Genomic DNA, 14,205 nt, shown 5'->3' with positions numbered 1-14,205 from the left:
GCTAAAGAAGACACACGGACTTTGAATACAGACCCTGAGCGCCTGCGCAGGTAAAGGCAGTGCCCTAGGCGTGGACAAGGATCTCGAGCGTAGGCTTGGACCACAAGTGGGGACCCTGTGCAGATGGGAGCACGGCTGTGGAAGCAGCTCCCTGAGACTGCTGAAGGAGCCTCGGGCAGAGGGGCAGACCAGGGATGACAAGGAGGCTCGACACCGAGAACAACGGGATCTGAGACCTCGGGATCTTAGAGAGTGTAGACAGACCCTGAGTGTGAGGATAAAGTGCAGAAGGCACTGGGCTAACAACAATGGCAAGCCAAAACCGGGAAGCCCAGAAGAGAAAGATTATCAAGGAGAACTCTGGAACACTCGACAACTTTTACACAGAGAAAATCCAAACAACAGAGGAAGACAAACAAATAATCATATCCAAACCTTCCCAAAACAATGAAAACCGGTCACAAGCTATTGAAGAGTTCAAATCTGAGATGTTAAGAAAGATGGAAGAGATCTGGCAAGAAAATAACAGTTTAAAAGGCAGAATTTTGCAATTGGAAAGTGAGGCTCAGAAATCAAATGAACTGATAAGCAAATTGAACACCAGAAATGACCAGATTGAAAAGGAAAACCAAAAGATCATAGCCAAAAAACAAAAGATTATAGCCGAAAACCAGTCCCTAAAGGCTAGAACTGAGCAATTAGAAGCTAATGATCTCTCAAGACAACAAGAACAAATAAAACAAAGAAAATACTGCCATAAAATGAGTACAGGAGTGAAAGAACCAACAAGAAGACAGAGTGAAACAACTTTTAAGAAAAGAAAGCCCAGAAGGTAGGCAACGAACATCTGAGGCATTAGGGTGAGAGGAGAGCAGATTCAGCAAGAAGCTGTAGCAAGGTGAGAGGGAAGAGAAAACCAAGAGAGAGTCACATCCCCCCACACCACATCTGTTGTCTGAGGTTTGGGAACCTATGCCTGAGCCAACATCCAGATCCTTAGACCTTACCTGAGCAAATAGAGTTACAAGTCAACCCTTGATATTTCAAACCTGTGGCCGGAGCCCCAGCCCAGGGAAGTCTAGTCTGGGTTTGGGACAAGGACTTAATTCACATGTTGGGGTGGATGATAGCACTAGGTATTAAGTACTGATATTTTTGCTTAAAGCTCAGGGTGGAGCTCCAAGACAGGAAAATCAAGAGTGTGGCTGATTGGATCAAGTTCATAGTGAGACCAAAAATTTGAGATTAAGTCTGAGGCTAGAATTTGATCAGTCCCTAACCTAATCAACATCAGAGTGAGATCAAAAGTTTACACCTAAGCCTGAGGCAAATCATTAAGCTATCACCATCCCAAGGTTCAATTAAATCAGTAGGGGGCAAGGTCTCTCAGAGCTCTCAGCCTTCAGACCATCACTTCATCCCCCAAGCTTACCTGTAATTAGATAGGAAAAATGAGCAAACAACCAAAAAAGGTAACTAAAGAATGTTGATGGAGATAAAGAGCAAGGTATAGACACAGAAAGGGACAGTGGAAGCAAAGGAAACACACTCAAAGTCCAGAAAGAAAAATATGAATTAGACACAGAATCTGAAAGCACATAAACAGGATTTCAAAAACCAATTAAGAGAGGCAAAGGAAAAGTGGGAAAGAGAAAAAGGAAAGTGATGCAAGAAGAAATGGGCCAATTGAAAAAGTAGAACTAAAAACTAAAAGAGGAAAATCAGGTCTTAAAAATCAGAATTGACCTTTTAGAAAAAAAATGATTTCAGGGCAGCTGGATAGCTCAGTGGATTGAGAGTCAGGCCTAGAGATGGGAGGTCCTAGGTTCAAATCTGGCCTCAGACACTTCCCAGCTGTGTGACCTTGGGCAAGTCACTTGACCCCCATTGCCCACCCTTACCACTCTTCCACCTAGGAGTCAATACACAGAAGTTAAAGATTTAAAAAAATGAGGGGGCAGCTGGGTAGCTCAGTGGATTGAGAGTCAGGCCTAGAGATGAGAGGTCCTAGGTTCAAATCCGGCCTCAAACACTTCCCAGCTGTGACCCTGGGCAAGTCACTTGACCCCCATTGCCCACCCTTACCACTCTTCCACCTATGAGCAAATAAATATACAGAAGCTAAGGGTTAAAAAAATGATTTCATGAGAAATCAAGAAACAATAAAGCAGAGTCAAAGGAATAAAAAAATAGAGGAAAACATGAAATACCTTATTGAAAAACCAAGTAACCTAGAACATATATCCAGGAGAGGCAATTTGAGAATTATTGGACTACCCGAGAGCCACAATCAAGAAAAAACCTTGGATATCATGTTATAAGAAATTATCAAAAATAATTGCCAAGAGGGGGCAGCTGGGTAGCTCAGTGGATTGAGAGCCAGGCCTAGAGACAGGAGGTCCTAGGTTCAAATCCGGCCTCAGACACTTCCCAGCTGTGTGACCCTGGGCAAGTCACTTGACCCTCATTGCCTACCCTTACCAATCTTCCACCTATAAGTCAATACACAGAAGTTAAAGGTTTAAAATTAAAAAAAAAAAACAAAACAAATAATTGCCAAGGGATCCTTGCAAGAAAATAAAATTTAAATTGAAAGAATTCACAGATCACATCCAGAAAGAAATACTCAAATGACAACTTCTAGGAATATAATAGCTAAATTAAGGAGCCACCATGCCAAGGAAAAATACTTCACATAGCCAGAAAGAAACCATTCAAATGCCATGGAGCTACAATCAGGATCACACAGGTCTTAGTGGTTTCTACATTAAAGGATAGAAAGGCATGGAATAAGATATTCAGGAATGCAAAAGATTTGGGTTTACAACCTAGAGTCATCTATCCAGCAAAACTGAGTATATTCTTTTGGGGGTTGGGGGTGGGGGGCTAGGGGAAATGAACATTTGATAAGATAGAAGATTTCCAAGCATTCCAGAGCAATAAGTCAGACCTAAACAAAAAATCTGGAGTCCAAATATGAGATATAAGAGAAGTCCAAAAAGGTAAATAAGAAAGAAAAAATTTAAGGGACTCATTAAGGTCAAAATATTTATATGTCTACATGGAAATATTTCTGTAATTCTTAAAAATTACTCTTAGTAGTAGAGAAGATAGAAGGAATTTACTCAGAAAGAGGGTTGAGAAGTGAGCTGATTGTTATGATGATATGATATTTATGTAAATGTGATGATATGGAGTGATATGTATGTATGATATGAGAAGTATGCATAGGGAAGGGAGAGATAGAAAGTGGTAAATTATATAACATAAAGAGGTGTGAAAATTCATTATAGAGAGAGGAGGATAAGGGTAGTGATGGGCAATGCTTAAACTTTACTTTCATTGTAACTGGCTGAAAGAGGGTAAAACAAGTATACTCAGTGGGGTATAGAATTCTATCTTACCTCACAGAAAAGTAAACTATAGACCAGTATCCTTAATGAACATAGATGCAAACATATTAAACAAAATACTAGCTAAAAGAATACAATCAGTCTATCACAAGGATTATTCAATATGACCAAGAATGCAAGGCAGTTTAGGAAACCATCCACATATTTGACCATATCAACAACCAAACTAATAGAAATTACATGATTATCTCAATAGATACAGAAAAAGCCTTTGACAAAATAAAACACCCATTCCTGTTGAAAACACTAGAAAAGGAGGTATCTGGGTAGCTCATTGGATTGAGAGCCAGACCTAGAGACAGGAGGAGGTCCTAGGTTCAAATATGGCCTCAGACACTTCCCAGCTGCGTGACCCTGGGCAAGTCACTTGACTCCCATTGCCTACCCTTACCACTCTTCTGCCTTGGAGCCAATACACAGTATTGACTCCAAGAAGGAAGGTAAGGGTTAAAAAAAAAAGAAAACACTAGAAAATATAGGAATAAAAGGACCTTTCCTTAAAATAATAAGCAGTATTTATTTAAAACTCTCAGTAAGTATCATCTGTAATGGGGATAAGTTAGATGCCTTCCCAAAAAGATCAGGAGTGAAGCAAGGATGCCCATTATCACCACTACTATTTAATATTGTACTAGAAATGCTAGTAATAGCAATTAGAGAAGACAAAGAAATTGAAGGGATCAAAGTAGGCAATGAGGAAACTAAACTATCATTCTTTGCAGATGATATGCTGGTATGCTCAAAGAATCCTAGAAAATCAACTAAAAGAGTAGTGGAAATAATTCGCAACTTTTCCAAAGTTGCAGGGTAAAAAATAAACCCACATCAATCATTGGCATTCCTATATATTTCCAACAAAACCCAGTAGCAAGAAATATAAAGAGAAAGTCCATTTAAAATCACTCTAGAGGGGTAGCTGGGTAGCTCAGTGGAGTGAGTGTCAGGCTTAGAGACAGGAGGTCCTAGGTTCAAATCCGGCCTCAGCCGCTTCCCAGCTGTGTGACCCTGGGCAAGTCACTTGACCCCCATTGCCCACCCTTACCAATCTTCCACCTATGAGACAATACACCGAAGTACAAGGGTTAAAAAAAAAATCACTCTAGACAAGATAAAATACTGGAGATTCTACTTGCCGAGCAATTATATAAACATAACTACAAAATACTTTTCACACAAATAATACTATATCTAAACAATTAGAAAAACATTAATTGTTCATGGGTGGGATTAGCTAATATAATAAAAATGACAGTCCTACCTAAATTAATTTGCTTATTCAATGCCATAACTATCAAATTACCAAAAAAACCTTTTTTATAGATTGGCTAATATGAAAGTAAAGGAAAATAGTAAATGTTGGAGGAGTTGTGTCAAAATTGGGATACTGATGCATTGCTGGTGGAATTGTGAATTAATCCAACCATTCTGGAAGACAATTTGGAATTATGCAAAAAGGGCTTTAAAAGAATGCAAAGCCTTTGATCCAGCAATACTACTACTGTGTTTGTACACCAAAGAGATAATAATGAAAAATGTTTGTACAAAAATATTCATAGCTGCATTCTTTGTGGTGGCAAAAAATTGGAAAATGAAGGGGTGTCTCTTGATTGTGGAATGGCTGAACAAAATGTAGTATCTGACAGTGATGGAATACTATTGTGCTGCAACTGGAGGATTTCTATATGAATTGTAAAGACCTCCAAAAACTGATGCAGAGTGAAATGAGCAGAACCCAGAGAACACTGAAAACTGAAAGTGAAACATTGAGGAACTACCCGAAGGACATTCCTGAAGGATTTATGAGAAAGAATGCTATCTACATTGAGAGAAAGAACTATGGGAGTAGAAATACAAAAGAAAAACTTATGACTCATCACTTATCACTTGTTTATATGGCATGCAATTTGGAGTTTTGGTTTTAAAAATTGTTCTATGGTAAAAATGAATAATGTGGAAATAGGTATCAAATGATAACATTTGTACAACCCAGTGGCATTGCTTGTCAACTCTGGGAAAGGGAAGCAAAGAGGGATAGGAAAGAAAATGAATCATGTAAACAATGAAAAATATTTTTAAAAATAAAATAAAAATTTTAAATAAAAAATCAGTCCTATAAACATAAAAAAACCTGAAAGGTTTGCATGTGCAATGAGAATATATTACAATATTTTTGAATAAATACAAGAATGAAGCAAGGATGCCCACTCTTCACACTATTATTTGAGTTTGGAAATACCAAGAATAGCAATCGCAGAAAAGAATTAAATTAAATGCAAAAAATAGTAAAAGAGGTTATAATAGTATTCCTGTTGGCTGAAGAAATAACTATATACTTGGACAATCCCAAGGAATCAACAAATATAATAATTCAGACAATTAATTGTTTTTGTGTTTTTGCAGGTAGCAAAATAATTCCTAAAAAATGGCAGCATTTTAAAATAATAATAAGAAAACACAGAATGTATAATAGAAAGTGAAATCACATGCTAGATAACTTTAAAATTCACATAATTATTGGGATTCACCCAACAAAGCACACAAAAGACTTGCATAGAATACATTACAAAGTATTTAAAGAATAAAATAACAAAAGATCCATATGTATAAAAATATTTATAGTATACATTTTTGTTGTGTCAAAGTATTGGAAGCTGAGGAGAAGTCTACCAATTGGGAAATAGTTGAACAAGTTAGAGTATATTTGTCATTGTAAGAAATGATGAAAGAGATGATTTCAGGAAAAAAAATGGAAATAGTTACATAAACTGATGCAAAGTGAAGTAAGCAGAAATGGGAGAAAATTTACATGGTAATATCAATATTATAAGGATAATCATAATTATCTGTTAAAGATTTAGGAATTCTAGTTAAACAATGATTCACCATAGTTCCAAAGGCCTAATGATTCAAAGTGATATATACCTCCAGATAGAGGAACTGATGACCTCAGAGTATAGATTAAATAATTATTTTTTCTCTCTCCCCCTCCATCCCCCCAAGAACATAGTTAATGCAAAAATTTCTTTTGTATGACTTTATATTTGTAGTGGGTTTTTTTATATCTTGGCTTCTTAATGGGCAGGGAAAGGGAGGGGGCAGGGAGTAATTTGGAACTATGGTTCCAAGGTTCCAAGAGTGATAGGCAATGGGGATTAAGTGACTTTCCAAGGGTCACAGAGCTAAGAGCATGTAAGACTAAATTTGAACCTAGGACCTCCCGTCTCCAGGCCTGGATCTCTATTCACTGAGCAATCTACCTGCCCTTAATTAATATACTTTCAATACTATTACAGCCAAATTACCAAGAGGATATTTTACTGGGGCTGATAAAAACAAAATTCATTTGGACAAACAAAAGATAGAGAATATCAGGAGAAATTATGAAAAGGAATTAGGAGGAGGAATATCACTTTCATACCTCAGTATATTACATTATATTATAAAGAACTAGTAATCAAAACTATACATTATTGGTTAACAATAGATTGATAGTCAATGGAACAGACAAGCCAAGGAAAAATGAAAAACAATATGATTTAATAACCCTACATTTGATAAAGTAGAAAACAAATCACCTAGGAAAAACATTATTTGGTAAAAAATATTTGGAAACCTTGAAAGTAGTCTGGCATACTTAGACCAGGATTTTATAAAACACCTTAATGTTAAAGATAATATTATTTTAAATAATATTTAAAATAATATAATTAAAATTAAAAAAGATACTCATATGCCTTTCACAGTTATGGGTAGGAGATATATTCTTGACCAAAGAAGAAATAAATAATAAAATATATAACTTTGATTACATGAAATTGAAAAACTGCATATAAAAAGTCAGTGCACTTAAGTTGGCTAATTGGGAAAAAATCTTTGTGCGAAATTTCTCAGAAAAGTATTAATAACCAAGATATTAAATCATTGTATTATTCTCACAAACACACACACAATATACTCACATGCATACATACATGTTTGTATTACATAATGGGTAACATGCAACAATGTAACATGTATGCTTTACATATATGTAATACAACATTAAGTAGAAATATATTAAACATGATGTTTATATATATGGCTATGTGATGGTTATATATCATACATTATATATAATAGCAATTCTCTAATTTTTTTGAAGTGCAGTTTGTTTTTATCAGGAAGCCCATTTCAATAATCACTTCCTTGCTCCCGAACTTCCTGGTTCTAAGAGACTTGTGGTTCTGATTTTCTTCTTTCCAGAAGTGATTAGGAAATCTTTGAAACTCCTCTTTCTGAGCCTCTGAGAAAATCCTCATTGTCAGCTTTGCACCAAGCAGCCCCAAAGAAAGAAGGCCACTTGGGCTCAAGGTCAATGTTGTGGTGTTCATTTATATAAAAACCTAACAGATGGGGGGGGGGCAGTTGGGTGGCTCAGTGGATTCAGAGCCAGGCCCAAAGACAGGAGGTCCTAGGTTCAAATCTAGCCTCAGACACTTCCTAGATGTGTGACCCTGGGCAAGTCACTTGACCCCCATTGTGTAGCCTTAGACTTCAAGACAGAAGGTAAGGGTGGAAAAAAAAAACCCAACAGATGACTTCATAACTGCATTGAGGCTCTCTTGGTCCCCCACTCCTATTCCTTTGCCCTATGAGAGAGCATGGTCATGGAGAAGGTGGGGAAGGACTAAGGGAAAAGATTGCATTGTGAGACATCCCTTGGAGTCTGGATTTCTTTTTTCAAGTTATTCTTGGTCTCATGGATGTCATATTTCCTCCTGCTTGAATACCATAGAAGCAGAGGAATCCCAATAGAAAGAAAGGTCATTATACTAAGTACTGCCCAGTCCAGAAAATGGGGACAGAAATGTCTATCAAATTCTCTCTGTGCCAGAATTCCTCTTTGCCCTGGGGCGCTGGTGAAACCAACCACCACTGGACCTTCTTCCTGGGCAAGATATGTGATGGTTGCAGAAGTGAAATTAAAATAGTCAGCCTTGAAGAGGGAAAGGACTACAGCATGAGAAACATTGCTGGCAGGAGCAATTCAGTCCCATTTGACATTGAATCAGCCAAAGGATATAAACAAAAAGTTCTCAAAGGAATTTCAAAGTATTTATAACCACATGAAAGAATTCTCTAAATCACTAATAGTAAGATAAATGTACATCATAACAACCCTAAGGTTTTGTTTAATGTCTTGAAAATTGGCAAAGATGAAAAAAATGGAAATTGTTAGTGTTAGAAGCGTTAGAGGGATTGTGATCAGATGAGCATACTGATATATTATTGGTGGGGCTGTGAAATGGTGGAACCATTTTGGGAAACGATTTGGAATTACGAAAATAGTGACTGAAACTACTAGACATTTTTCACCAGACCCTTCATTATATCATCAAGAGGCTTATATACTCAAGAATTCATCTTTGAGATGAAAGTTCTCATATATACCAAAATATTTGTAGCAATATCTTTTGTGTTAACAAAGAATTAGACCCCAACTAGATGTTCATCAGTTGAAGAATGACAAAACAAATTGTGTTACATGAATATAACTGAGTGTTGCTGTGCTATAAAAATTGTGTGTTAAAAGATTTATGAGGGAAGTAAGCAAATGTAAGACAATGGTATACACAGCATCTACAATTTAAATGGAAAGAATAATACATTAAAAGTTAGTGACTGTAACAAAATTGTAAAGATAAACAAGTATTCAAATGAAGAAATATAAGAGAAATACCCAACCCATCCCTTTGTGGAGGTAGAAGATCCACAGATTTTACATATTGAACATGTTTTCAAAATTATTCATTGTTTCTATCAGTTTTGCTGACATTTTTTCTTTCTAAAAATACTTTTTTTTGTATAAGATGCTTCTCTGGAAAGGAAAAGGTATAAATATTGGAGATAACTATGATGATATAAGATACAGATGATTTAAAAAATAAAAATACCTTTTACTAGGAAAAGAAAAGAAACATTTTCTCTGGCTAGTTAAAAAATATACATTGGAGGGATATGGTTGCATGTATTATTCCTTTGGAATTTCATAACGTTTTGTATTTTTTGAGTATCTATAAATTTTTAACTGGAGTAAATACTCTAGTCTTTCCAACTCATTTTACATTTTAAGAAACTAGGACCGAGTGTGATTAAGTTCCTTTCTCAAGACTACACAAATAGTCATTTCCACAGGAATTCTAAAGACAAAAAGTTCAGGCTTGTACATACATCCTCTTTCTTGTTTACTGGCACTGATGAACAGAAAGATTAGCTCTTCTCATGCTCTTTGGTAATTTCAAGTTTGAAGTGCTATGCCTAATGAATATCTCATATAGTCCAGGTTTCATTTGGTTCTATCCATTTTCTTTAAATTATAGTCATATTTAACACATAACTAAAGAAATCTAGATAAAAATTCTATCTTCAGTTAAAATTAGATGTTATTTTCAAATTCCAATTAAATATTCATGTAACACCTATGGAGAACTATTTAATCAAGCCACAAGATTTTAGGTCCAATACCAACGTCAATGTAAATAAGATAATACACATTCAATCTGATTTTTGTCCAGAGAGTGAAAACTCATCTGTAATGAAAGCAAAAAATATGCTTCTTGATCACATTTAAGTTAGCACAAATAGATGATGATATGGCTTTAATACTAAATAAATATTAAGAATAGGTCTCCCTTTAACCTAATTCAATATTTAATCATCCTAATTCTCATTTTAAAGAACATTCTTCTCAACATTTTCAAAATAGCAGTTATCTAATGCTTCTGCACAACTGTTTTGTAGTTAGTGAAGACAAATTTTTTTTTTTTTTTGCTATTTCAAAAGCAAAGAACCTCAGGATAGAATATCTCAGATTTTGATTTATTATCAAATCAATAAACTAAAAGCTAAGATAACATCTTTATTTAACACTTTAAAAACACATAAATCAGCATGAAACATTTTTCTAATGCTGTATTTATTACTCAAAGACAAAAAATATTATTTAAAAATTATTTCTTTGAATTAAATAATTTTCCTAGTGAAGAATAAAGACTAAAAAATTACATGTATTAAGCAAAGAGAAATTGCTCTCATTTATTTCTAAAAATCTGGACATCCTTTATCACATAGTGTTATCTTACCTGTGCTGCTGGATATGTTAACATCAATACTTATATCAGATATGCCTCCTCCTTTCAGGGATGCTACACATGTATATGTTCCAAAGTCAGTGAATTTCAAATCAATAATGTCCAGGTTTGTGGTTCCAGGGGAAACATCAGGATCAGTTTGTGTAATAACCATCCGCTCAGAACTTCTTAAGGGACGTCCATTTTTAAACCAACTAAATATTAATTCCTCAGAAGGAATAGCTTCTACTTGGCAAGATATTTTCACCTCACGTCCAATTTGAATGGTGTCATCTTTGTGATAAGGATCTGGCGTAATCCAAAACCGTCCTTTTTTTAATGCTAAAACAAAAATTTCAAAAAATATTAATTTGATTATTCAGCTATTGTATTTTATTAGTTTATAAAATGAGAATCATTCAAATGTATCTGTATTCCTTTGTGAATTCCATTTTTAATATTAAATTTTTTTGTTAAAATACTCAAAATACATTGCAAACTTTGTTCACCAACTTTTAAGTTTGGACAATTACTTAAAATCAGTGAAAAATATCAGTAAGTTTTAAACTTGTACTTTGTAAAGTATCATGTAACTTAACTATAACCTTTTAACTGCAATGTTTCCTAAGTCTACATCTATAGGATGTTTAATATTTTTTTGCATAAACTTTTTTAAACCCTATACACTGCCTTACAGTAGAATTGGACTGAAGAGAAGAAATACTTAATCAAAATTAGTCTTTTTGGTCATTAAAACTGGAGTTTACAGCTGAAGTGTTTGCTAATTGCTATAGTAGATGATCAAATTTTTTACCTGCTGTAAGAGGTGACAATAACCACATTCTGCAAGAAAGTGGCATATATCTTAAATTTTAAAAATATTCCAAAGTTAGCTGCCAAAATATTTTTGTCAATGTCATTTCTAGCTCTAGAACTAGGAAAGATGAATAACAGGAGATTGTCAGTTAGATGGCAACTAGAGCTACCTTGATTGAATGGAGTTGTGGATCACACAGGAATGTATATACTGTAGCAAAAACAATTTTCTTGAGATTTTCTTGGCAAGTCTAATCTGTTTAATCCTTCACTCATCTGGCCCTTCTGAATATTTTTAGGCTAAGAACTAATTTCTAAGGATTTTCATGACATCATTTGTAATATAGTTTATTTATTTTTTCCTTGCCATTTAGGAAAGGAAAGGGAGAAAGAACATGTTTGAAGACAATTAAATATTGTCACATCAGACTAACTACAGAAGGCTTGTGAATTACTGATAACTCTAAAAAATGTAACCTTGACATTTGTCTTTTTTTCTATGTTTGTTGCTGTTGTTCAGTTATTTTTTCAATCATGTCTGACCCCATTTGAGTTTTTTTTTTGGGCCACTGGAGTGGCTTTTCATTTCCTTCTCCAGCTTATTTTTCAGATGAGGAACAGGCAAACAGGGTTGTGTAACTTGCCCATGTTACACAGTCTAATAAGTGTTTGAAGTTGGTTTTGAATTCAGGTCCTTCAGACTGCAAGGCCAGCACTATACCTCTTTTCTATATTTACACATCAAAATTGTATTACAATAAGCCATTTTTTAATGAAAGCAGATATGGCCATAGCACAAGCATTTTAATCTCAAAATTCCACTTGGACTTTCTTTCACATTAATCTAAGATCATAAAAATTAGCATAGATATTTGAAATAATTATTACATGGGCATTACAGGTATGGATTACTGAATATGAATACAATAATCTAAACATGGTGGTAGAAATAACCAAAAAAGAAATGCTGTTTTGAAACTTCATGAACAAAGATGCGAGTTTATATATAGAAGCACTGGAAGACAAATAATTAAAACCTAATTTTTAAAATTTTACTCTGTTACCCTTTAGTATAATCAATACTCAACTATCTGAATATTTATTTTCCCTAGCTATATATTAGTACTTGATGAAAAGGTATTTCCAGAATAAATAAAGGGCATATAATATTAATGTCTAGGTTCATATATTTATATATATTTAATTGGTAAAAAATATAGCATTCTGTTGTATACAGAAAAAATCATTGTGCTAGAAATGTCATTGATGGGCTACTATATGTTCTTTATAGTCCTTTGAAATAAAATTTTTACAATACAAATCAAACCATGTTGTTTAAGTAGAGATTTACAAAATGGTTTGAGTGGCTATTGTAGTTTCCTTTTGTTAGTTCAGTAGGACTTTAAATAAAACCATCTTTTTATTTGCTTAGTTCATTTTTAATTTTTATTTATATTTTAAGATTATGTAGATTCCACAAGAATTGAAAAATCATATTCAGATGAGTACTCCCTATTATATAGTTCTATAACAAAGCATTTTTCCTAGCAGCATTATTCTTTAAAAATATTTTTATATTGATCCCAAAAGACATATGGTTATCATATGTGGTATGTAAGGAAGAATCTGAATAAGTATACTAATCTGAAAATTATAATACCAGGGGCAGTATAGGCAGTATGGTGCTTTGGGGGAAAAAAACTAAAAAACAAATTAAAAACTGGATTTGGAATCAAAGTAACTAGGTTTAAATCCTAGCTTAATGCCCTTGTTGAGTTGAGCATAACTTTTAATCTCTCTAAGCCTAAATTTCTTTATTGATAAAAAGAGAGAGTTAGATTATATGAACATTAGAGTCTTTATAACATTAGGAATATCTATAACCCTTTCATCTAAATGCATAAAATCATCCCACAGTTAAATAAATTCAATAGGAAGCTATTAGTTTTTTTGCTTTGTTCTTGTTCTTACTCTGCTAAGCTTTGTGGGGTATACAAATGGAACAGAAGATAAATTGTAATTTCATTGGGAAGACTATACTCATTAAAATAAGTTAGAGAACCATGCAAAACAAAACAAAATATGGTGGTTGTTATAGACTTCCGATGTTATATAAGCATAATTTAAAAATATAGGATAAAGACTTTAAATCCATAAAACTAAAAAGCCAAGTTTACTATATTTAATTTCATTATTGAGTATAAGGCAATCCAATATAATTTCTATCCAAAATTTATAGCTTTAACTTATAGATGAAGCAGTAAAGAGTGTAACACCTTTTCCAGAGATTGGCAAGAGCTAAGAGTCAGAGTAGACAAAGCACAGGTGCTTTGGTCCCCAGCTGCTTCAAGCTCATGATGGTTTTTGAGAAGGTGACATAATTCCTCCCCAACCCCATTATCCTCACTTCAGTGGGAGCAAGAAACTGAAGGAGGGGCAGAAGCTGGAGAGATGAAATCAGAGGACCTGCAGTGAAGAATAGACAGGATGGCACCAATGATTAAAGTATTTAGAGATATAAAAGACTGATTTGACTGAATCATAAAAATGTTATTTTGTCTCATTGTTGTCATTATATTTAAAGAAATTATCTATTGTTTCTTTGATGCATATTTTTTTTTGCCTATTCTTTCCTTAGAACTGTGACATAGTTTCCAAATAACTTTTCTTTCTTCAGTGGTGCTTATTACACACATTTTTATTAAATTGTGGTAAATAAAATCTGTATTTAATATTTTTGCTTTTCTTTTCTTGTGAATTTTTTTATATTGAAAGATGCTGGCACAAGTTTTGATTTCTTTCTTTCTTTCTTTCTTTCTTTCTTTCTTTCTTTCTTTCTTTCTTTCTTTCTTTCTTTCTCTTCCTTC

The 14,205-nt window shown here is 34.1% G+C and overlaps 1 protein-coding gene across 1 annotated transcript in view; it reads right to left on the bottom strand.

Annotated features, from left to right (window-relative positions):
- The window catches only part of LOC123233958 (MAM domain-containing glycosylphosphatidylinositol anchor protein 2-like), a 401,852-nt gene that overhangs the window by 153,873 nt on the left and 233,774 nt on the right, over positions 1–14,205 (bottom strand). The window contains exons 8-9 of the mRNA XM_044659946.1: positions 10,535–10,864; positions 21–115 (exon numbers count right to left, since the gene is read on the bottom strand). Of these exons, the coding sequence (XP_044515881.1) occupies positions 21–115; positions 10,535–10,864 (425 nt within the window). The remainder of the gene's footprint in view (positions 1–20; positions 116–10,534; positions 10,865–14,205) is intronic.

The sequence above is a fragment of the Gracilinanus agilis genome, chromosome 2, assembly GCF_016433145.1.
Source record: "Gracilinanus agilis isolate LMUSP501 chromosome 2, AgileGrace, whole genome shotgun sequence".
Lineage (NCBI taxonomy): Eukaryota > Metazoa > Chordata > Mammalia > Didelphimorphia > Didelphidae > Gracilinanus > Gracilinanus agilis.
The sequence above is the reverse complement of the archived record's forward strand: the minus strand, read 5'-3'. Positions and strand labels throughout refer to the sequence as shown.